This window comes from Anopheles cruzii, chromosome 3 (assembly GCF_943734635.1).
Source record: "Anopheles cruzii chromosome 3, idAnoCruzAS_RS32_06, whole genome shotgun sequence".
Lineage (NCBI taxonomy): Eukaryota > Metazoa > Arthropoda > Insecta > Diptera > Culicidae > Anopheles > Anopheles cruzii.
In genome coordinates this window covers 13,299,157-13,324,609 of record NC_069145.1, presented here as the reverse complement: position 1 = coordinate 13,324,609, position 25,453 = coordinate 13,299,157, and the positions used below count along the sequence as shown (strand labels likewise).

Sequence of the window (25,453 nt, the reverse complement as noted above, 5' to 3'; positions counted from 1 at the left end):
ACTCATTATGGAAATCAAACTTCAACGGCAGAGATTTTCCACTTAATCAATCAACCCGGACGGACGGCTTTCCCTGGCGAGCACCGGCGAGCAATGCTCGCCGCTGGTTCCCCCGATGGTCGGCCCGCAGTTTCTTCTAAGGTTGGGAAAAACGACCCGGGCCCGCCGTACCGAGCGGAGCGATTGATTAATGAATCGTTTGTAATTTAATACGGGATTTAATTTCAATCACTCAATCCACGGGCCGATTCCAGAAGGAATCGTCCCGGCAGGCAATCCCTGTAATCCGGCGCAGGGCGCACTGAAACACAGTTCTTGGCGAACTTGCTGGCGGGATGTTTCCTCCTTTCCCACAGAACGGCGTTGGCAGAGAGAGAGAGAGAGAGATAGAGCACACGCTAGAAGATGCAGGCCGCGCTACCGCTTTCCCCGAGTGGGAAATTAATTAATTTAAGAAAACTAGCTTCACCGGAGCGAGAATTTATAATCAAATGATAAAAGTGCACTCGCTGGGCCACACATTCCCGGGGTGCGTTAAGTAATGAGTTCGCCGTGGCCTCGGTACCAACGGCTCAGCACTCCGGTCTAGGCTAGTGCTGGGCTCATCAATCTTTCGTGGAAGTGTGATTTGGTGGGCAATGGTCTCCGTTTTTCGATCGGAAACCTATAAAGATCGATTTCTAGCTCATTGGTTGCAGAACGCGGGAGCGTGAGCCAATCGCTATTAGTGCTTCGTTTAGTACTTCAAGAACTAAGTTTCGTTCGTTGAGCAGTGAACAAATGATTCAACCTCGAAAAATTAAGTAATCCTCTTCTTTGGTGCAGGACTGCCTCCGATGATCGTTCGATGCCCCGGCGTTCGAATTCAATTTTGGATTCCTAAGATGGTTTTCTTCAAACCTACCCTGAGGCTACTGGGTTGTTCTATAAGTTTTGCGCGTCAATATCAAAGGGCACTACTATTATCCTAATTTTATTTGCTATGTTTGCACACTCTTCATATGAACGTGAAAGTGAAGTTTCATTTTAATCTGTCACTTCATCCTTTGTTCACGAGCCATTTAAGAACGACGTGTCCAGTATTTTTTTCATTGGAAAAAATCAAGTATCGTGCAGTGATTCCATTTTTGTTTTTGGAAGGTTTAAAAGCAAAGGAATTGTATAAACGAATGTTGAAAGTGTATAAGGACTTTTAACTTTCAATTAGTACAGTGAACCGTACCGTAGGAAAAATACAGGATGTTGTATTGGAAAATCTTCGAGTGACTGAAAGGTATTTAGTAGAAGCTCTAGGCGTCTCATTGGGCAGTGTGAGCAATATTTTGATTGAAGTATTGGATTTCAGGGAGCTGTGTGAAGTTCGAATTGTTGGAACATCCATCGTATTCGCCAGATTTGACTCCTAACGACGGCCATCTGTTTCTAGACTTAAAACATTCATGTGTTGAAGGTATTTGAGGTTATAACAGCTGTGGAAGCGTATTTTGCAGCCCTTCCAGATTCTCGCTTCATGTTCAAGGAGGCCATACCGATCAAGGCCATCAAATTGTATTTTTCTTATCGAACCGCAAAACTTAATGAACAACCCAGTAGTTATCATCCTCGGCTGAAACAATGAACAACAAATAACGCCGTCGTTCAATTGGCCGTCGACAAAGGCTGCGTGAGTGTCTTACGCAAGCGCACAACATTTTGACGCCCACCGAACGATGCTACTAAAACAGCATCGCTAAGCATCGTACGGCGCGATCGTAATCGGTCGTCAAAGTGTTCAGCGTCTTCAGCTCTGACGCCCGCAGGGTGTCCGCCGCAGTTGCTTTGTTCTTCCTCGCGGGCAGGTACTTTGGACCGTCCGACGGTCTGTCTAAGCGACTCTAATTTGCCTCTGGCCGAGCGCCTGGATTCGGTTTGAGTCAGCCTGTTCGTCAGATCGGATCGGTCCGCTCTCTCTATCTCTCGCTCTCGCCGACGTCCGTTATATCCGTGTCCGGGTTGCTTACGGAAACTTCCTTGCCGATCACCACGGCGGCGGCCCGCCTTATCTGGTCAGCTTCACCTTGTTTGCCTTTTGGCGCGGTGCGGGTCCTCGGCTCGATCGCTCTCCGCTCTTATCGTGTCGTATTGTGTATCACCGTGTGCACCCCACTAGGCACCAACACTAGGGCGCTCAGCATACCGATCGTCCGAATTGAATTACCTACCACACGATCAAGCAAAGAAGCGAGAGACAAACAGCATTCCTTTTCGGTGTGTGAGTGTGTGTGTGAGTGTGGTTGTGTGACTGTTTGTTAGGGAGGTTGTGGCCGTCGGGCTGGCTGGCTGGCTGGCGGATCGGTAGAGATTGCGGGGTCCGCCCGCTTATCAGTGCAAGCGCAACCGCTGGCTTTCTAGGTGTGTGTATGGGGAAATTCTATAAAAGTACGCCATCGTGGTCGGAGTCCGTTATTCCCGACCGACCTGAGACCCACCCGGGATCGCCGGTGACAGCGATCGGTAGTGCAAGTACGGCCGGATTTTCTCCCTTCTCGAGTGGTACCCCATTTGATGTGCGCCGGACTCTGGTGGTTGTCCACCTTGTTGATCCTGATCCTGATCGTGAGTGAGGCAGCGGTAGTGAGTGAGCGCAGTGAGTGACACGGTGCGTGCATCGAGGCACGGAACAAGGATGGGGATCCTTGGCGGCAGCAGGAGGTCCCTGCTCTGTGGCTTCCTGGTGACGCTAGTGCTGTTCGAAAGTGCTTTCGCAGGTACGTGAACCCTCCTCTCTGTGTAGAACAACGTCCCAAACCACAGTTCCCGGGCGGAGTTCTGTGTTGAAACGTAGTTCCAACGAGTAGCCTGTAGCAACGGGGGAAACAGGGCCTGGTGTCTGGAGTGCATGCGCGGTAGTATGCCCGGAACCGACACCGAACCGAGCGAGAGTGTGAGGACAATTTGAGATAATTGAGACAATGAATTGTAATGGCGTCGGTGACGCGTAAACGGTCAACTGAACGTGGCTAGTTAGGTTTAGGGCGCCCTAGGTCCGCCAGCCTAGTGGCGCAGTGTCGTGTGGACTGCAGTTTCCAATAAACTCCGCCATTCTTGGGAGCGCCTAAAGCCCAAAAAGTTTCTCCAGAAACCGCCCAAGATCGACCGCTAACGACCGGAACTGGGAACCCGGAGAAGATCTGATTCGGCGATCTGTGTTGTCGGCGTAGCGTTCCACCGTCCTAAATCAAGATTGACAGCACCGGGGAGCTGAGTTTTGTTTTCATACTTTTCAATGAATTGAATTAACTGACCAACCGACCGCCGGCGAAGCTTCTCCGCTCTGGGCGTCAATTGAATAACTCGATAGTAGCTCGCTGCCGGAATGCTCTAGAAAGTACCGCAACCGTAACATCTTCAATTCACTGGATTGATGGATTGTTTCGATGTTCAAAATCGAAAACATGAGCCCCACAACACACATAGACGAGTGTTTTGTGCGGTTCAAACAACAGTCGGGGCTAGAATCGGGGCTGTTTACTGGCTCCGGTGATGATGGACATGTTGAAAAGCCTCCTAAGGGAATGGAACCGCCACGTAAACAGAACACATTCCAACGGAATTAGATTGGAGCTTTTTTTGCGAAAATTTTGCTAAACAACGAGCACTGGTTGACTGGTTTGTTGAGCTAATCGCTAAAAAAGAATCGACGTCCACTACCGCAACTGTCATCCATGCGCTAGACGTCCATTTTATTTATTTGGCGAAAACACGCGAACTGTTGACATGGGATGTTTTTCTCAGTAGGCAATGCCGCTGCGGCAGTGCCTTACAGGCGCTTCCAGAAGTTTCCAGGGGAATGAGTCAACAGATGAGAAGTATACTTTGCTGACGTCACGTATAAGCTGAAAAGAAATTAGGCTCCTACGGCCTGATTGCAGTTAGCTGCAACTAGCCGGGCCGTTGCCTGCGCGGCGATTTGTGTGGTGAATGACTGATAACGGTCAGTGGCAGCGATGATCCGGGAGTCCAATGTCAAGTTCAGGATCGACAGCGAAAGCGAGCCAAAGTAGGCGAATCATAATGGCGGCCCAGCTTATCAGCGCCATAGGACCTAGACGACTGTTCCTGCCCCGTCTGTCCGTCCGTCCGATGGCCTTTCGATCGTTGGGGTCAGAGCGGATTTTTCAAATAACAGATAAACCTCTGACACCGTGGCGTACTATCACGCAACGGGTCAACACACTCGGCCGGCCGGGGCATCCCAGGCGTTATGCAAGCGCCGCGGCCCCGTTGAGATGGAGTCGCTAGAGCTAATCGATGTTTTGCTTTCTTTTTTGACGTTTCATCCCGCTAGCCTCCTGCAAAACCGGGTGCCCAACACGTAAGTATCTGGGTGAGTGCCCCGAGTGTGCCACTTTGAGCCTAACCTAATCCCGTTTCGGTTTCGCAGCGGACAAGTCTAGCAAGTACAGCTTCAAGCCCGGCACGTTCTACAACTACGATGTGGACAGCTACGTCCAGATCCAGCAGTCGGATGCGGCGGCCAACAAGGAAACGACCCTGAAGGTCGAGGGCAAGATGCAGCTGTACGCCGGCGACAACTGCCAGTACACGCTGAAGGTGTTGTCGCTAACGTCGTACGCACCGGACGGCAAGAAGACACCGTTCGGGGACGAAATCGGCAAGCCGGTCCAGTTTGCGCTCTCGAACGATGAGCTCGCACCGCAACTCTGTGCCGAGGCCGACGATACCGACTTCTCGGTGAACGTGAAGCGCGGTCTGGTGTCACTCTTCCAGTCGGCCCAGGATAAGAGCGTCGAGACGGACGTGTTTGGCGTCTGCCGGACGGACTACTCGAGCCACACGTCCGGCGGGGCGACCGTCGTGAGCAAGTCGCGTGACCTGAGCAACTGCGCCTACCGGGAGTCGCTATCGAACAGTTTTGTGACGCGCATCGTCAACAGCAAGGCCGGCATCAAGTCGACGCCACTGTTGGAGAGCTACTACAACAGCCAACAAACATTCAAGGATGGACTGCTGGAGTCGGTCAAGCTGGGCGAAGAGTACCAGTACATGCCGTACCTGAAGGATAAGGTTGGCGTGACGGCCAAGATGACGACGAAGCTGACGCTGACCGGCCAGCAGGGTGGTGCTGCACCGGCACTGGCTGGCAATGCGGAATCCCGTTCGGTTATTTTCGAGAACCCCGACCAACGGTCGGCCGGAAACTTGGCCGTCGTCAAGCAGGAACTGCGGGCGACCATCGATTCGTACGTCAATGGGGCGGTGGGCAAAAAGACTTCGAACCTGTTCCTGGAGCTGATCCAACTGATGCGCTTCTCCACGAAGGAAGACTTCCTGACGCTGTACAACCAGGTGAAGGCTGGCAGTGTTGCCCCGAACAAGTCACTATCGCGCAAGGTCTACCTGGATGCGCTGTTCCGCGTCGGAACGGGTGATGCCGTTGAGGCCATCACGCAGCTGTACAAGAACAAGGAAATCACCGACGCCCAGGAGCAAAAGCTGGCGTTTGTGTCTCTGAACCTGGTCAACTCGATGACGAAGGAAGCACTGAAGGCGGTCAACAAGCTGCTCGATGGGAACCCGCCGCGCGAGGCGTACCTGAGTGTGGGTTCGCTCGTCAGCAAGTACTGCCAGAAACACGGCTGCCAGTCGGCGGACGTGAAGGAAATCTCGAACAAGTTCGGTACCAAGCTGGGCAAGTGCCAGAGCAGCACGCGCGCCGACGAGGACACGATTGTGGCCGTCCTGAAGGGAGTCCGCAACTCGGACAATCTGGTTGCCCCGCTGCTGGACAAGGTGCTGACCTGCACCGGACCGGGAGCTTCGTCGCGGGTTCGCGTGGCCGCTCTGCAGGCACTGCCGGCGGCGTCGTGCAACAAGAAGGTGGTCGCTGCTGCCCTCAACACGCTGAAGGACGCGAGCGAAGACTCGGAGATTCGGATCCACGCGTACCTGTCGCTGGTCGAGTGTCCGTCGGCTAATGTGGCGAACGAGCTGAAGGCGCTGCTGGATCAGGAGAAGGTGTACCAGGTCGGTTCGTTTATCACGTCGCACCTCGCAAGTCTACGCGCCTCGGTTGATACGACGCGTGAGGCCGCCCGCCAACACTTCGGTAAGCTGCGCACCTCGAACAAGTTCCCGTTCGACGTACGGCGGTACTCGTTTAACCGCGAGTTCTCGTACGCCGTCGAATCGCTCGGAGTCGGGGCCAGTGCGGAAGCCAGCGTTATCTACTCGCAGAAGAGTTTCCTCCCGAAATCGGTGGGGGTCAACTTTACCGCGGAACTGTTCGGTAATGCGGTGAACGTGTTCGAGCTGGAGGGCCGTCAGGACAATCTGGAGCGCCTGGTGGAGCACTACTTTGGCCCGAAAGGCTTCTTCTCGGGTCTGGACCTGCAGAGCGCGTACGACCGTGTGGTACAGCAGTACCAGAAGCTGTCGGACAAGGCGAAGGAACGGTTCCGTCGTGGCATCCGCGAGGATATCCGCGCACTGGCCAAAACGGTGGATCTGCACAATGACGCACTGCAGGACTTTAATCTCGATATGACGCTGAAGGTGTTCGGTTCGGAGCTGTTCTTCCTCAGCACCGGCGACAATGTGCCGACCAACCCGGACGAGTTCCTGGACAAGGCGCTCGAGTGCTTCGATAAGCTGGTGGAGGGTGCCAAGAAGTTCGAGCGCACGTTCGAACACCACGCCCTGTTCCTGGACACGGACCTCGTGTACAGCACGGCGCTCGGACTTCCGCTGAGGCTGTCGGCGCACGGTGCCGGAGTGGCCCGGCTAGATGCGGCCGTCGACGTGGACCTGAAGGCACTGGTGAAGGACTACAGCAACGCCAAGTTCAACGTGAAGCTGGCACCGAGCGCTAGCTTCGAGGTGACCGGAACGCTCAGCGTCGACGCATTCAACGTGATGACCGGTCTGCAGGTGGCCGTTTCTGGCCACTCGTCGACCGGAGCAGCCGTCAAGTTTGCGCTGCGGGATGCGTCCGCTTACGACCTAACTGTGGACACGCTCCGGAACAAGCAGGAACTGGTGTCGGTCACCTTCCGCGAGGTGTTTGTGACGCGGGAACGTGGCAATCAGCTCATCACCCTGCCGGCCAAGCGTCACGAGCTGGGCAACAAGTACACGGCCTGTTTCGACAATCTGAACCCCTTCATCGGGGTGACGGTTTGTGTGGCCAACCGAGACCACCAGCGCACGGAGGAGGTGTTCGAGGTGTACCTGGAGGTGGAACCACAGTTCCACTTCTCCGGCCAGCTCGATAACAGCAACCCGAAGCACGTGTCGCTGCTGCTGAGCTTCGATACGCCCGGCTCGCAGACGAAACGCTTGACCAACCTGCGCCTGGAAGGTGTGACCGGTGCCGAGCTGTACGTGAAGGCCACCCTGGAGTCACCGATCCGCAACGTGGACTTCCAGCTGGGCGTGAACAACAACGACAAGGAAGTGGCGCTGTACGCGCTGGCTCACAACGGAGCCGAAGAGTACCTGGCCAAGATCGGGTTCGAGAAGGGAGCCTCGGGTGGTCGCGACGAGTACGTGCCGATCTTTACGATCCGCTCGCCGAAAGGCGACGCACAGGTGTCGAAGATCGTGCAGACCACGGGCAAGATTGTGGTTGAGCAGCTGGAGGGTGGCAAACGCAAGTATCACCTGGAGAACATTGAATGGACAAGCCCGTACGCTCCGAAAACCACCGTCAATGGGCACGTGGTGTCGAACAGTGAGGGTAGCTTCGATGCCGCCGTCGACGTCACCGTCGACCAGGTGGTGAGCAACGTCGTGGGCCACCTTGACTTTGACCTGCGGCACGTGAATCTGCAGCTGGAGAAGCGAACACCGAGCGATGCGGCCAAGAACTTCAAGGCGCACCTCGAGGTGGCGTACACGGAGAACTCGTTCAAGAACCTGCTCTCGTTCGCGACCGGCAAGGATTTGGCCAATCCGACGGCCAAGTACGAGCTCAGCCAGCTGGCCGAGTTTACGCTGAAACCGGACGCCAAGGGACTGGAGTCGCTGAAGTTGACCAACAAGCTGCAGGTGCCGAAGCAGACGCTACGGTTGGACTTTGCCACGAACCGGAACCAGTTCCTGCTGGACGGCGAGTACGCGTACGAGAAGTACAAGGTTGCGGCCAGCGTCGACGCGAAGTACAACGAGAAGACGGCCGGTGACTACGACGTGCAGGTGGGTGGGTCACTCAACAAGCACTTCTTCAAGTTCTTCGCGAAGCGTATCGTGGAGCAGAACAAGAGTCGCTTCAGCAACCGGCTGACGGCCAGCACTGGGACCAAGGTCGAGCTGAACGGCGCGGTCACGAACCGGTTCACCAGCCAGGAGGGTGAACTGAACCTGGAGGGTGCGCTGGTTGCCGCCGACAAAGCCGCTCCGTACAAGTAGGTCCCATAGATGTGATGGGTGCGCCGTCCAGTGTCTAATCTGTGGTTCCCGTTTTAGGCTTGCGCTGACGGTCGTGTTCAACGCTGCGAACGTCCTGTCCAACGCGAAGGTTCTGGTCGACAAGGAAGAGTTCGCTACGTACGACTTCAAGCTGGAACGTGGCGAGGACCCCAACGGCAAATTCACGGTAAGTGGACTATGGACTTGAAGGTTCCCACCAGTGGGGCTAATGGCGATCCTCTTTCTCATCCGGGTGCAGTTTACGGTGAAGGACCTGTTCGATGGTAACGGTGAGATGAAGTCGGACAAGGGACAGGGCGACCTGTTCGCCGTGGTTAGCTTCCTGAAGCAGGACCGCAAAGTGAAGCTGGACAGCAAGTTCAAGGTGGTCGCTCCGGTGTACGATGTGTCGGTGGACTTTTTCTACGACTTCGAGAAGGACAACGCCAAGGTGGTGCACTTCGAGACGAAGAACAAGGTCACGCAAACGAGCTTCGACAGCAAGAACGTGGTGGAGGTGTTCTCAGAGCGGTACGAGTTGAACCTGCAAGGCCAGGGCAACCCGAAACCAGTGGACGGAACGTTCTCGAGCAAGTTCAGCCTCGTGCTGCCGACCGGACGTCAACTGGGCGGTGACTTCAAGCGAGACGTTTCGACGAAGGGCGAGAAAAAGTTCGGCAAGATGGTGACCAACCTGTACGACCGGCTGCCGGGTGGCAAGCAGCGCTCGGTACAGTGGACCGGTGAGCTTAAGGATGCAGACTTCAAGGCCAAGCTGTTCGAGTCCGCCCACACGGTGGTATACAGCGATCTGGACTCGAAGACGGTTAAGGTCGACGTCGGAGTGAAGCACGTCCCGGCAGGTACTTACCGGGCGGCGTCCGGTAGCTTGAAGCTGTCCGGAGAGCTGCTTCCGCAGACGGCCGAACTAACGCTGGATGTGGACGAGTACTGTGAGCATCACGCCAAGTATCGCGTTGGCGGCAAGTACGGAGCCGACTTTGGGGCCCAGGTCGATGGGTACTACCACGTCGGTGGCCACGGCAAGCCTGCGAACCACGATCTGAAGGTGGCGCTCGCGCTATCCTCCTTCAAGCTGGCGGTCGCTTCGAACGGCAAGTATCTGCAGCCCGAAACCGACGACGGTGTGCACGAGCTCGACTACAGTGGCTCGGTGGACTACAACGGTCAGGTTGCGTCCGTGACGACGCACGCCAAGGGTAATCTGGCCCGGGGCAACGGCAACCTGAAGCTGGCCCTGCCCAACGTGGACCCGATCGCCGCGGAAGGCTCGTACACGTACGACGCCAAGGATGGTGGATCACTTGCGACGAACGGAGCGCTGAAGGTGTCGTACGGACAGGGCAAGAACTTTGACTTCTCGGGCTCGGCCAAGGCACCGTCGGCGGACGATGTGCAGGTTCACCTGACGCTCAAGTCCGAGTTTGAGAACGTGCGCAGCGTAGACGTGACGTTCAAGCACGCCAAAGCGGCCGGCAGTGCGTACAACACGAAGCTGCTGGTGACGGCCGATGGCAAGAAGTACAGCGTCGAGAATGCGGTCGTCATGACGGACTCGAACCCGTCGGTCGACTTCACCCTCGGCTACCCGGGCAAGACGGTGAAGGTGTACGGTAGCTACAAGGCGCTTGGCCACAGTGCCTTCAAGGCGGAGGCGAAGGTGCAAAATTTGGCCGACTTCGACCTGGAGGCGAACGTGGAGGGCAACTTTGACAGCTACCAGACGTTCTACTTCAAGCTGTACGGCGATGCGCCGAAGCTGAACGCGAACCAGTTCACGGTGGAGGTGAACGCGAAACCGGGCGCCAACGGCAAGGGACTTAGCTTCCGGGCTTCGGAAGGCGGAAAGGACATTCTGAGCGGCTACGCCGACTACTCCGTCAAGGAGCACGGTTCCGGGAGCGTAATCGAAGGCCAGGGCAGTGTGAAACTGTACGATAAGCAACAGAGCGCGACGTTTAAGGTGGTGCGCGAGCGGCTCTCCGAATCGGGGGCCTCGGTCAAGCTGACGGCCGCGATCGGTAAGAACACGGTACTGTACGACGCTCACGTCCATCCGAACAACTTCCGGCTGAAGATGGCGCTGTGTGACGAGGCGAAGAAGTGTACGAACGTGGAGCTGGCGTCGAAGTTGGAGCGTGCCGATACGAACTCGTTCAAACACGAGGCCCTCGTCTCGGTGGAACTGCAGCAGCTCGGGTACGACCACGAGTTTGGGCTGTCGGCCAAGACGAGTGCCAACGGGCTGCAGCTTGACCACACGACCGACGTGCAGCTGAAGGAGAAGAAGCAACCGAAGTACCAGTACCTGCTGTACATCCATCCGTCGTCGGCCGGCGCCAGTCTAATCCTGCCGACGCGTACCGTCGCCGTCGAAGGGGTGTTCAGTGTGCCGAAGGACAAGTTTGGGCTGTTCGATGGTAGCGTTTCGTTCTACCTCGACCGGAAGAACGATCCGGACAACAAGGCCACGTTTGGGGTGCGCGCCGAAACGAAGGCCCTCGGGGCGGCCGGTGTCAGTGCGAGTGGAGCGTTGACGTTCTCGCACCCGACCATCAAGGCGCTGGCAGTCCGCGCCAAGGGTAGCCTGGATGGGGAGAAACACGCCGCGGACGGGTCGGTCGAGTTTGACATCTTCAAGAAGGCCAGCGACAAGATCGTCGCCAAGGTGCGGTACGTCAACGGTGACCAGTCGTACCGGGGCTTCAACATTACGTCGGAGGCGAGCGTCAGCAGCAAGGGACTGGGACTGAACTGTGGCTTCAGCGGGCACTCGGCACTGTCGTTTGCGAACCGCCAAGCCAGTGCGGCCGGTTCACTGACGCTACCCTTCGAAGGCTACACCTTCGGTAGCTACTTCTTCGGAAGCCCGGAACAGTTCGACTTCCTGCTCACGCGCTTCGGCGAGGACTTTGTGCGAGCGCACGGATCGTTCGATATCAAGAAGTACCGGGCCGATTTCACGTCCACCGTCCGGCTTGTGCCAAACCGTCCGGTAGTGTTCGAGTCGCAGCTGAGTGGCCTAACGTCGGCATCGTTCGCCTTCAAGCAAGATCCGTTCTTCAGCGCCGACGGCTCGTTCGGCGTCGATAAGGCGATCCTGCTGAACGTGGTCGGCGAAGGGAAGCCGCTGCTGACCGCCAAGGTGACGCTGGACGCGACGCACTTCCTGTCGACCGAGTACAAGGTGGACGAAGCGAACGCGAAGACGTTCGTGGTCGCACTCAACAAGCAGCTGCAGGGTGACTTTGGTGTTGTGAAGGACGACATTACGCAGCGGTACGGCAAACTGACGCAGGAAGTGTCCACGCTGTCGAAGAACGTGCTCAACGCGTTGCCGGACTTTGGCAAGTTCCAGGAAAGCTACCGGAAGCAGCTGCAGAAGCTGCAGGAAGACGTGATGAGCGATCCGACCATCGCCGAGTTCGTGCGAGCGGCCTCGAAGGTGTTCGAGGCGGTTGCCGAGGTGTTTGGCAATCTGTCGCAGGTGTACGTCGAGAGCTTCCGCAAGATTTCCGCCATCGTGAGTGACGTCACCGGGACGTTGGTGGAGACGTTCAACACGAAGGTGCTGCCGGCGCTGAAGGAACTCTCCGCGAAGGTGGAGGCGATGCTGTTTAACGTGTACGAAGAAACGGTCAAACTGGTGGTGGCCATGTTCGAGCGCACCGTCAAGGCGCTGAAGGTGTTCGAGGAGGACTTCAATAAGATCGCCGGCAACGTGTCGGAGCTGTTCAAGACGTTCGCCCAAACGCTCACCCGGGCCGTCCAGGCGCTGGAGAAGGAGTTTAAGGATCTGTACAAGCTCGCCCAGGACTACGTCGAGTCGTTCGACGAGTTCAAGGCGGTGCAGGAAACACTGAAGCAGTACTTCGATGGGCTCGATCGGTACGCCTACCAGCTGCTGCGGGAGGTGCTGGTGTTGGTCGAAGACCTTTACCCGGTGCCGGAGATCAAGGAGTTCACCGGAGCGATCAACCGGTACGTCAGCAGCAAGCTGGACGGCAAGCCGGTCAACGATGTCGAGGAACTGAAGGCTATCGCCGTAAGCTTCGTGAAGGCCATCAACCTGATCGTGGAGCGGCTCATCTCGAGCGCCAATCTTCACTTGTCCGAGCCGACCTTCGGTAGCGATAGTCTGACGTCGTTCGTCACTTTCAAACTGGTCCCTTACGTATCGAGCGTCCAGTTCAGTCCGTGGAACTTTGTCCGGAACGAGAAGATGTTCTCGCTCCGGGACTTGGTCCACCAGCTGCGTCTGTACGCGTTCAATCCGTTCGCACGTGTCCCACTGTTCAGCATGCACGGTCAGCTGGCCGACGGAGGTCACTTCTTCACGTTCGACGACAAACACTTTACGTTCCCGGGCAGCTGCTCGTACCTGCTGGCCGCCGACTTTGTCGATGGAAACTTCAGCCTCGTCGCGGACATGGACGCCGGCCATCTGAAGTCGGTGACACTGCTCGACCGGGACTCGTCGGTGGAGCTGACCAGCAGTGGAGCGGTGAAGTTCAATGGCAAGGAAACCGATCTGCCGATTCACAAGGGTGATGTGTACGCGTTCCGCAAGTACTACACCGTCACCGTGGGCACCCGGTACGGCGCCCAGGTGATGTGCACGACCGACCTGAAGATCTGTCACTTCTTCGTGTCCGGCTTCTACCTCGGCCGTCTGCGCGGTCTGCTCGGTAACGGAAACCACGAGCCGTACGACGATCTTGCCCTTCCGGACGGCAAGATCGCGGACGGATCGACCGTCTTTGCGAACCACTACAAAACGAGCGCGGCATGTGGTGCCGTCGCCGACCACGGACACGATTCGCACGAGCACTCGAATCCGACCTGCTCCAAGTTCTTCGGTTCCGACTCGTCGCTGAAGCTCTGCTCGTACCTGCGCGACTCGGCCGACTACAAGGAAGCGTGTAACCACGCGGCCCACGATGCTGGGGAAAAGGGGGCGGAAGAGGCCGCCTGTGAGATTGCACAGCTCTACGCTTCGACCTGCAGCCTGTACGGTATCCCGACGGCTGCGCCTAGCCAGTGCCACAAGTGTTCGACGGACGAGGGCCGCACGGTGGACGTGGGCGACTGGTTCTCGGTGAAGGCACCGCAGAAGAAGGCCGACGTGGTGGTGGTGGTTGATACGACACTGGGACCGCTGCTCGGGGAGCTGGTGCAGGCCACGATCAACGACCTGCGCAAGGAGCTGAAGGCAACGGGCATCAGCGACGTGAACGTGGCCGTGATCGGGTACAGCAAGACCAGCAAGTACACGAGCCTCTTCTCGAGCGGTGGCAAGCTGGACTACACCGGCAAGCTGGGCCAGGCGGACCTGAGTGGACCGCAGCACTGCAAGGGACTGAAGACGGGCTACGAACCGGTCGACAAGGTGCTGCAGACGCTCCAAGATGCGGGCGAGCAGGTCCGCGAAGACCTGGGAGCCACCAGCGAGGTGAACGCCGTGCAACAAGCATTCTCTTACCCGTTCCGGGCCACCGCCAGCAAGTCGGTGCTGATCGTTCGCTCGGACTCGTTCGAAATCGCTCATCCGGTAAGTCCTGCCTAAGGGGGGGTTCTGTGGTTTCTGGGCCTAACCATGAGCTGATTTTTGTAGGGCCGCGCTCTCGGTGCAGCGCTTGGAGTGGCCAACGTGCGGCTGCGAGGCGTTTCACTCAACATGATCGCCCCCCTGAAGAACCTCGGTCTCGCGAACACTAAGGACCAGTCGAAGGTCAAATCGATTGTTGGTAAGTGTGACTGGCTTGCGGAAATCCGGATCCCGGAGTACTAACCGCGGTCCGATTCCAGGCTTCAACGAGAAGGTGGTGTTCCCGATCAACGACAAGAAGCGCGTCGTCGGCTCGGCCGACCAGCGGAAGGCCCTGAAGTACGACGACGTGGCCGGTGTGGTCGCGGTCGAGCGATCGGGCGGTAACTTCTTCGTGCTGCAGAACTTCTCCCAGCAGAAGACGCCGAAGGACAAGAAGCAGTTCATTTCGATCGTTGCCGCCGTGCTGGCGGATCAGCTGTCGCGAACGGAAACGACCAACGACTGCCTGTGCTACCTGCGCGGCGGTCTCCACCCGGAGGCGGTCTGCTCCGCCACCGACGTTCAGATGCTGCCGCCATCGGTAAGAACGGTCCACTAAATCGGCATCCTTTCGCGGGAGTAGCTTGACCTTAACCTGTTTCTTGTTGTCCATTGTGTTTGCGCGTTGCAGAAGAAAGCTGGCGGAGCTAAGGGATAGGCGGCGCTGAATGTCTCTGAACCAAATCACTGTAGCAGTTGTATTTATTGTAAGCGGAAGCGGAGCGCCTGGGGCTTCGGCGGACATCATCATCGATACCCGCCGCAAGGTGTCTAGAACCCGTCGGAGCGGCGGCCACCACGAGAGTCACAACGGGAACGGCAAGCGAAGGTGCAAGCGAAGAGGATGGAATCTACGATTTCAGCACTCTTCTTCATGGACAACATTTAAACATCATTTACATGCTTGGTTGAAATAAATATTGTGACGTTACCAAAAACACTCCGTCAGTTGCTGTTGCATGGCATTCGGGGCGGGCGGGAGCCTCCTACTTTAAGCGCTCGCCGTTGTCCGTTGGACGTTCTTAAAGCTGTAACACGTCACTAACATTGTCCGAATGCTGACCAGAGAGCGATGGGGAGGTGGTAAGTGACACCCAAACCATCGGTGGCAGTGCGCTAACATCCGGCCATTTTACTCTGTCCAATTAAACACAGCACAGCCGGCGACCCTCGGCGACTGCCTCATTTCCAATCAAACAGGATCATTTACCATTCCGGAAACGCAATTCTCTGCCGCCGTGTCCCCGCCAAACAGACCCCTCTGATGCTTCTCTGGTCCGTGTAGTGTGCTGATTGAATCGAATCGCCGTTTCAATCGAAATCCAATGAACTCCGATCCGATGGCAGGGGCTCCGTAAGCGTAATCTAATCCGCATACAAATAAAATAGCTTTAAATATGGGCGATCGTGGATCGTTCCCCGAGCCTTAGCCGGTCGGCCTTCCGGTTCCGGCGTTTGTGGACCACGGTAGTCGGCTGCCGTTTGATTTCGTTCCGTTCGTTAATTGAATATTTTGCACATATCTGTGGCCCTGCCACGACAATGCTGAAAATTGTGTTTATCCGTTCGCTTAGGTCAATTTGCGTTAAGGGTATTAAGGGGCCAGGCTGCGACTGCCAACGGCCTACGCTGGTCATTCGTGGCCTATTTCGGGGTGAGGGCGAGGTTCCCTTATGCTCAGAAACGAATAATCGCAGGGTCCGCTGTTTGTAAAATTCAAAGTTAGTTAACTGGTTTGGATCAATATTGGATTCGTGTCTATTAGAAGATTAGATGCCCATTTGAAACATGTTAGCTTAACTGGAAAATTCTGTCATTTTTAATCAAATAATCAATTAGTTTGCTCCAAGCATAAATTACGGGCACCAAGCACCTACAACATAAACTAAAACACGACAGTTTAAAGAGGGACACAAAGTTGTTCGAAGAAGCTTCAAGCTTTTAAAAGTATAGTTTCAGTAGCTTTTAATAATAAATTGCAAGTGCTCGGAAAAGGTATACGCAAGAATATAATGATGCAAAGAACAGTTAAAATGTAGAAACAGCACTCAGAGCAACCAATAAGGGTAGAAAGGATAAATTTAGCTTCTACCCGAAATCATGCTACGAATTATATTATTTAATTTGCATCGAAAAGAAACCTAATTTGAGGCTTTTGCAAGTAATTTGGTGATAACATTAGGTTGGTTAAAATTAATCTATTATTTTTGCGTGAATTTTCAAACTTAATTTAAGATATTTCCGATGGTCCGATTTGCGTCAAAAAATGCACAGCTTTGTTGTTAAATTTGTTGCCATTTAAAACGTCGATTCATAATGCTTTTCTTTTAGAAGTTTTGGTCGTTATTGACGAAAAACTCTAGCCATCTATTTTCACAAGGTTCGGACTACATTAAAACTTCCCAACCAAGCTCCTGGACTTTCTGGCGAGTCACTAACATTGTGGCGCCGGTGACAAGAAGCTTTAAATCAAGTTGAGTGAATGTCGATGTGAATGAGGCCTGGCCATGAGCCATTTCCCTTGATTCTTGTTCGGCGATATTGGGACTCGCGTTTGCTTACTGATATTGACTGATATTGGTTGATGAGTTACGCGAGGGCAACGTGGCTGTCCCATCCAAGCAACCCACTATCTGTCATCGATGTTGCTTTGGGGGGCTGCGTTCTGATCGTGAGCTGAAAGTGCGGTTCGCATATATTTATCTACCGTCGTTGCCCCGGGCAACGGGTCAGTGCACTCGACCCGGTGGGGGGTTGCCGGCTTTTCCGTTTCCTGTGTACACGGGCTGGGTTTTTTTTATTCGGTCGGCCCTTCCGTTTCGTGGAATCGAATCAGAATTCATGGTCATTGTTGTTGACGCAAATTAATAATTAATGTTGAATCTGTTAATTTATTTAATACACATTTTAATGATTATTTGCCCTGGTGTCGTCGGCACGCTCGCCGATGAGCTGTGTGTGTGTGTGTGTGTGTTTAAATGTTTGATTTCTGGAGGCAGTCCGGTCACGTCCAGGCGCCACGGGGGCTCCTTTTGGACAGCGAACCACTGACCGAGTGAGAAATGGGAATTTTTAATCCCATCGCAATCGCATTATTTATCGACCGTTTGGTTGTAATGGTTGCCATCGGAAAGGAGGTCCAATTAATGATCGGCACACGGAACGCTGATTGACATGAGAGGATTATGATCAATACATTTTCAAGTGCCAACGCTTGTATTTTGCACGCATTTAACACGATGTTAATGGGTGTGATTTTGCGTTTGAGGACGTTTTAAAGCCGCGCCTGACGCCGTTTTATGAGCAATCATCACGAAAAAGAGGGCCAAAGAGGGCCGAGCTTCTTGCACTTTCGGTAGGGCGGAACGATTTTAACGCCCGGGAGAGAAAGAGTACTTTAATACGGCAAGTCGGTCGTTTAGATTTGATCGTTCATTAAATTTCCCATACCTTCACCGTCTAAAGTGGCGAGCCGGGCCGAGGGGGACCAACTGTGTGCCCAAACAAGCTTATGCGATTTTATGCGCGCCCGCCCCACAGTTTGTTTGCAGTTGCATAATTAACCAGATTGCGATGGTTTGGTGCATTATTGATAACATTAAATCGGTTACGTGCGTACCGATGGAACCATTCCAAGCGGAACGTGTGCATGCGTGTCGCGTTAGTTGGATTTGATTGGATCTTTGGGACGCCGGCCCGGGACCACGGGCATAAAAATCCGCCCAAATCCCAGATTATGCTCCCGGAGCCCTCCTGACCATCCGATAAACGGCTTCGCTCTACGGGCGCGCGCGCTCACGCCACTAAATAGCGGCATGCATCTAATCGAGTCAATTGTTCGTACGTTTGCTCCCGGAGTCTCGGAGTTTTCGCTTCGGCCAATGGCGAGCAGCCAAGGCCTGCTCGTGCCGTACCCGTGCACTCCCATGGCCACGACCAGAAGGATTAAGGATTTGCGGCCAACCCAAAGAACGGCAGGAGTCGCTCGTAAAAAGCAAATGCCCGGCCGGATGGATAATCCTAGCGAAAGGATGGCGCGCTGAACCTGCATCCCGTACGGCCTGTCTGTACGAACTGTTCGAAAACGCCAAAGTGGACATGTAATGGCATCGATTCGAACGGGATGTTGGTACAGGGGTTGGCGCGGGGGCAATAGTTCAGGCCGAAGATTGAACATAATCGTCCGTCCGACCGACAATGGGCCACTTCGAGCGCTGTGGCTTGCCGTGCCGTGTCAATGGAGCCGGCGACAACTCCGGCGCACAAGGCGCCTTCTCCGTACGGCCAACCCGAACCGACCGGGTCCTGATGAGTGTGTGGTTTTATCGGTCCATCGGATTTCGGGGGGGCGGCGTACTCGGCGGGCACTACGTACACAGTTTTAAATTAATTTTCATAAATCTTCTACTCGAACGTCCAACCGAACTGCTCGAAAAAGAACCCTCGTCCCGGGGCAACGACAACGAGCTCAGCTCGCCGGAGTTGGATAATTGAAATTTTGAGCTGCAGCTTCCACTGGACGGTGGCCACCGCGCTCAGTTACGGGCGGATGCACACAAATTGAATCCGAACGCCGATCAAAATCGGGAGCAGCGGAACGAACGACATGTCGTGTCGGTAACAGCAAATGAGGCACCGGAGGACTCCTTCAGCTCCTAAAACGCTGCGCTGCGAATGACCTGCTGGCTGCTTGCGGTCCCCGCCTCTCTCTCGCTCTAATCAAACATAATTGGGTATTAGCCTGGACCTGCTCGATGGCTGTAACGGACCAACGGACCCGGGACGGGACGGGACCCAAGACAGACCGGTGTTAGCGGTGTTGCGTTGTATCGTATCAATTGACTGATAAACCGCATCATGTCGCGCCCCGTGAGGGCACGAAGGGCACTCCCGGGTACCACATACGAGCATTCATAAAATCCGATCCACCTCCTAGGGGTCGTAAAAGATGAAATATGCTCGTCCAGCGCCGTTTGATAATTGAAAGCCCGTCCCCGCATTTTGGCCGTTGGCTGCCGCCAAACTTGGCGCCTGGCACACGGCTCCTTCAACCGTTTACGATTCGGCCATCAAACCTCCTACTGAAAGAAGCTAATTTAAACGTGCAGCGCACGCGGGTGTGAATTTGTTGCGCCTAACAAGTGGCGAGCAACGATGTTAATAAAAAAAAATCCATCCCAACAAAGCGTAAAACAAAATGGTGCCACCGCGCCACTTGAAGTAGCGCCCCGCCGCCGTTCAGGACGAGCACACGACTCGCTTTGGAAGCTCGATTGCGAATAAGTGACAATAAATTTAACTACCCACCGACACTCCGGTGGAGGCCCTGGAACCGTGGCGTTGCGTGGCACTAAAGATGCATCAACTTGTCTATAATGCGAGCACCAAGCGGGAGCATAAACGTGGAGTTGGCGGTAAAACGGCGGCAACCAGATCGAACGCTCAAACGAACGCCTGAAGACGTTTTAATGAACCTGTTCACTGGATTAAAAGTGCATAAAATGGGAAGACATTTTTATCGTCCAGCGAGCGAGGTTGCGTAAAAATTCTCGTCTCGTTGCCGCGTTGCGTAAATTCTGAAACGTGGTGTTTGTACTGGTTTGGCTAGCAATGATCTGTTCCAATATCAACCCAAATGGGCGGTTTACTGGACGGTGTAATTGAACTGAGAACTTGTTTTAACTGGAATGTTGTTGGGTGCCCCAAATTGAAAATCGAAAACTCGAATTTGCTGATGTCCAACATTGAGGTAAATTTTTCATTCAAATCAGTAACGAGAACGTTTGGCAATTTTTACATTTAGTGAGCACTATTGTAAAACCGCATGAATTAATTCAAAGTCCTTATAATAGAAAGTAGACGCTGTCTGCCAACAAAGTTTCAACAGTAAATTGGCGAAAAAATATCTCAAATATCCCGTTTAAAGTTTTAAATAATTCTGTTTCTTTTTATTATTATTAGAACAGGCAGAATTTTACACTCAAGTTGATCCAGGTGTCACCGATTAATCGGTGCAACGAGACGGATGATCTACGGGCGTGCCACAATTATGAGGCGATTGACACTTTCAATTTCGATGATCCATTCAATGATGATTCTATCGACCAACTGAATGTCAATCCTTGGCTGGCGGGACTGATCGTAGGAACTCTAGTTAGTATGTGGCCCACTTCAATCGCGAACTGTCATGGCGCATCACTTTTCAGGACAGATTCGAGCGATGCTTCAACACTCTAATGCATCTCCGGTCGCATCAATTACCACGGAGCCCCCTGTTATTACTGCGTACGCCCACCACCCGGCAGCGGTATTAGAAATTATACCTCTTCCATTAGCTTAAAACAACACCACTCGGCACCCCCACCCGGGGTCCACTCGTTACACACAATTAGCTCACTAATTTGTGCATCGTTTACTGGCCCATATTTTGCGCCAAGCGTTTGGCGCTGTGTGTGTGTAATGTATTAGGGCAGCATTACGCCAGCCTTTTAAATGGCCCGTCGTCGATCGCCGCACCCGTTAAGAGGGCGGCCCCACTTTTTGCCCGACCCGAGCACCCGGGCTGGCGCAGGACGAGGGGCCAGGACGCAATACACATTCCGCGAACGGTAACGGTTGCGTTAATGGAGCATAATTAACGTTCTTAATTATCGATTTCCTTCGTTGTCGTTCCCATTTATCGGGGCGGACGCTTCGGGGCGGCGCTGAGGCGCGCGCATTAGGCGTCCGTGGGGCTCTGATCCGCACGCCCCGGCAAATTGAGTGGCATGTTCCGTGAAGTTTCCGTTCGCCGGGGAGCCGAGAGTTGGCGAATGGTTGAGATCGGTTCAACAGCTGAGATGCGATTATGTCGTCGAACTCGGGTTAGTGGCGAGTCGGGGAGCGATTAAAATTCCCCAACTCGACCGACCACAAAAGGAAGGCTGTACACGGCAGTATAATGTGCCTATAAATTAATGCTGTCACTCTGCACAAATGAAAGGAATCGATCTCATGGGGCGACGCTTGAAGCATATTCGGTGAAGTCAGAATGCTCACCTGAATCGTGGATAATAATTCATGTTTTGCAATTCGTTTATATTGCTTTCGCGACCGCCAGTGGGAACGGACCACAAATGGTGCACCGTTCTCACACCTTTGTGCTATAAATCCACTTTCAATTCGCGAGTTGGCCGAGGCCCTGGTGTGGCTACCCCGAGCCGAAATGACTAATCAAGTGACTTGATTGTGTAGTTGTAAATGTTATTTTCGCAGTCAGTTTATTCGTGCACCTTCGTGCTCCTAGGCCACCGGTGGCTCCTTTCGCTGGACGATAGTTCCCTCGTTTGCCAGACGCTGGTGTATCTCACTTCAATTAGTACCATTTCACTCTCCTTCATTCATTTAGCTTCCCGAGGTTTTATTTGCACGATTGTTGCAGACTCCGCCGCAGGCTCTGCCGATCCGTCCCTAGGACGTACCCGGATATGGCGACACCCTTCGTGCGACTTGCAGCGAGAGAGAGAGAGAGAGACATTCGTTACGTGTGGTGCAAAGACGACCGTCGTTACTGAATGGAAACGGGGGTAAAAAACAAAAATCTCCCCCGGGGGTTTACTACGGAGGAGTCTACCGTCTGGACCGGAGGGCGGACAAGCGAGAACGACTGTGTGATATGGGCACGTAGCAAAAATCGATTATAAAATCTCTCGGGCAGTCGGCGTGTCCGTACGTCTACGTACTGCAGACGGGCGACCCGATCCCCGTCGGCCTCGGTTTATTACCCGTTTCTAGTTACACTGCCTCCGCTGTAGGTCCTTTTACCGTGCGCGGCGCACACCGAGGACACGTACTCGGAGAGGGAGCGGCGGGTGGCGCGGTGCGAGTGCGGTGCCAATCAAAAATTAAATTTTATAAATATTCATGCCACTGCCGACATGCAATTGTGGCTTTCGGGGTATTACACACTTAATTAATTTTTATGCTCGGCAGCGCCTCGGGAAGAGCCTCGACATCGGCATCGATGGTGGAGCCTTTACCGTGGGGACTAAGCGCACCGCAGAGATGCTGTGCCGGAACCGCTCCTGGCAACCGCCGACGTGCAAACTGTTGTCAATGGGACGCGACCGCCACTACAATGATCGGTTAGGTAGCGTAAAACGCTAGCACCGGTGTATTTATAGGCGTATCGAAAAGGGCATTGCAGGGCCGCATAATTGGTGTCGTTTCGAAATCAATAGCAGTGCAGTAAACTTTCGGATATCGCAATAATTTAATAGGATAATAAAGCTCCGCTTGAGACAAAGACAGCATTTGACTTTCGTGCTTTCTGTAAATAACAGCTTCTTTAATTTAAACAGATTATCTATTTTAATTTAGAAACCTTGCAATTAATTAAAAAACATAAAATGGGTAAAAACCTGACTAAAAGTAGTGAACCATTCCGCGCGAAGAGAGATCAGTGTTTTAGGAATAACAGGAACTCAAGGATATGAACGCGACAATTTAGAGTAGAGGTTCCTGTAAGTTGTAAAAGTAAAAGTTTGTCATATTTGAACTGCTTTGGTGCTTGAACTGCTTGTATAAACTTCTTTAGCTTTATTCTGTTTGAAAATGATCTAAATTTTGATACAGTTCCATCACTGTTTTGCTACTATTCGGAGATGCATCATTTGTCAACGGAACAGATAGAAACGATTGCTGCTCTTCGCATTCGGCTCTATTTCTCCTTTGAAACATGCTACTCGTGTCACAGCAAGCCCACGATTCGGTCACCGATATGAAATTGGAATTGATGATCTTGATAGGCCTTCTAACATGTTTGTACATGTGACCTTACATATGTACATATGTACAGATAGTTCATGTTGAATGAGTTTCATTAAAACACATTAAAATAATTATCAGAGCAAAATCAAAACTAGTCTCTCCATTACCCAGCTGAACTTTAGCAGGAGTTTTCCGCACAACACTCGACCGCCGCGGAATCCTGGAAAATCCTGGCGCCCCAGTTACACTGCCCTTTGATCCGAGCTTCGGTAAACATGGTTTAGTAAACGCTGCATCCAAACGGACCATGTGTTTGCCTGGCGGCGCGAGCGCTTTTTTCCACCGCCTGCTGTTTTTCCGCCATTAATTATGTTTGTTTTGCATCCCAACGAAAGTGACAGCACGTGAGCGATGTGCAGCCGTCCTGCCGGCCGGCCAGTGAGATGCAAATTTATCGGTACCCGTCGGTTACAGGCCGGCCAGTGTAATGAAATTAAAGATCAAACTCGATGCAGCATCGATCGCTGACCTCGGCCACTGATGCGTCACCCCCGGGATGGGTCAACACGATTCCGATCGATTTAGATTTTCAACCCAGTGGCCAGTGGAAGAGGAAAAGTGGAATCACATTTCCCGGGCACTTCGGGGCCAGCTCGGGCGTATGTGTCACCAAGGAAAGCTCCGGTAGCCGGCAGTCGGCAGCCGGTCGGTGCGGTTTCGGTCGAGCGTAATGATTGAAATTGATACCTCCGCAGTCGGAAGTCGCTGACCAGCCAGTTGCTGACCGCAAGAAGGCTCGCACGGAAGAGCATTCCGGTACTCCGGGCCGCCGCCGGAATGGTTCGAATATTTCTTCGCCCGTCGGTTGCGGTCGGTAATTGAATTTCGCACAACCTCTCACCGGACCGGGGTTCGTCTCTCTTTCTATCTCTCCGCTCTCTTTCTGTCTCTCGTGTGGTCGAGCTGGAGCTCGGTGTCATCTTAGCCGAAACCGCGGCAACATTCCGAACGTCCGTTCCGAGCGCTGGTTAGACAGTTTTCCTGCTTCCGGACCCATGCCGGACCCAAAGAGTGATGTGGCCTTGGGTTGAATCACTCCTCCTCGGGACGAAAAAAAAACTCCCAAACCAAAGAGAAGCCTTTTTGAGCCTTCGATGGCGGCCCCTACGTGGCCCACACGGACCTCCGGCCACGGAATCGATCGATTCACGGACGACACGATTTGCTTGGCGCGGCTTAAATTTTGCTTTCGCACCAAACTGGGCCGGGTTTTGAAGGCTGCGCGAGAAAAATGGCCATCGGCAGCGGCATCGGAATCGGGGGAAATCGTGGAAATGCGCCAGGCCGGCTCTCTAGGCCCAGCCGGAACAGGCAGTACCTGTGGTGACTTGTAATCTATCTCTTTATCTACTGAAGCGCGTCTGCCGCTACCATTTATCTTCTCGCTTCTTGCGGCCGCACGGCTGCCGTTCGCATGAATGTTTCGTGTTTCGATTCCATTTTCCGTGTCCCGTCCGTCCCACCCTAACGTGTTCTAGCCCCGCAATCCGATACCGGTACCGGGGGCACCGGGGAAGAAGGATTGTCGGATCTTCGATGAAAAATCTTCCCGGCAAGTGTGAGCGGTTGCCGTTTGGGGTTTTATTTGTTCCACCCGCCGGGCCGGGCAGGTTCGGTTTCGCCATCTCGCATTTCACTCTTCCGGTCCTGCGGTACATCCGGCACAGTGTGTGTGTGTGTGTGCCAGCATTCTCCGAGGGCCGATCGATTGTTTCGGACCCGTCGATCCTCGCACAGCAGTTTTTAAAGGAAAATAGAAAACGTGAGCCCGATGCCGGCGAAGATTATCCATAATCCATCACCAGTTATTAGCTGGGCTGGGGTTGTGCCGCGTCCCGGTTCCAAGCAGTGGGTCCTACTGGGCCATCGCCCAACTCCGAGATGGATTGGGTGCTTCCGATTTCCTGATCGCGCGGCACCGTGGCGCCCTCTCTGCCAAGATTGGATTGAACTGGCGCTTCTACTTTTTTTTTGTACTCCCCATTATCCAGGGCTCTGCTGTCATGGAGTCGAGGAGCTGGTGGATTTCAAGAATTGAATCCACCCGTGAAGAGAGGATGCTTCCGTCGATAAACACGTATCATGAGGCGAGCGAGAGATGGGAGTGAACCATTCATCAAACTAATCCGTAACGTCCGTGTCTGTCTTTTGGTCCAGTTTAAGTGGCCGTGGCTCGCTCGTGTTCGTGCTTCGCGGACTTCCTGGCGCCTCATTGTCCGTCGACTCTAGGGCACCCCCCACCAAAAGGGCTTAGGGCTTGCTTTTAAACTACTTCGCAACCGGGTATTTCTTCGGCTGGCTGACGATGATGCATCGGGTGGCGCGCATCGGAGCTTGGCGATTGCTCGCTGTCGGATTATGGTTTTAGAGTTTGATTGAGGAATTAGTTCCTTTCGTAGCACCTAATGGCTCGCGCTCGCGGTGACCCATTTCTTCGCCGATGTTGTAGGTAAAACGATGCCCTCCCAAACCGAATATTGTCGCTTCGACCCGCAAGAGTGTTTTATTGATCCACCCGAGTGTTAAAAGACACCAGCGCAGTGTTTACTAGCAGCGGCAAAGCTTTTACCGTCCGTTTTCTTCTATATTGATAAAATTTTGTATCAATAGTAGTTCTTTTCTTCA

General features: G+C 53.8%; 1 protein-coding gene across 1 annotated transcript; it reads left to right on the top strand.

Moving 5' to 3' along the window:
- Positions 1-2,665: 2,665 nt before the first annotated feature.
- Positions 2,666-14,942, top strand: LOC128274113 (apolipophorins). Its single transcript, XM_053012202.1, has 8 exons — positions 2,666-2,747; positions 4,328-4,354; positions 4,424-8,405; positions 8,467-8,596; positions 8,669-13,981; positions 14,045-14,177; positions 14,239-14,561; positions 14,652-14,942. Exons 1-8 carry the CDS (start codon positions 2,666-2,668, stop codon positions 14,676-14,678), a joined length of 10,017 nt encoding a protein of 3,338 aa, XP_052868162.1. The 3' UTR covers positions 14,679-14,942.
- The last annotated feature ends 10,511 nt before the right edge of the window (positions 14,943-25,453 follow it).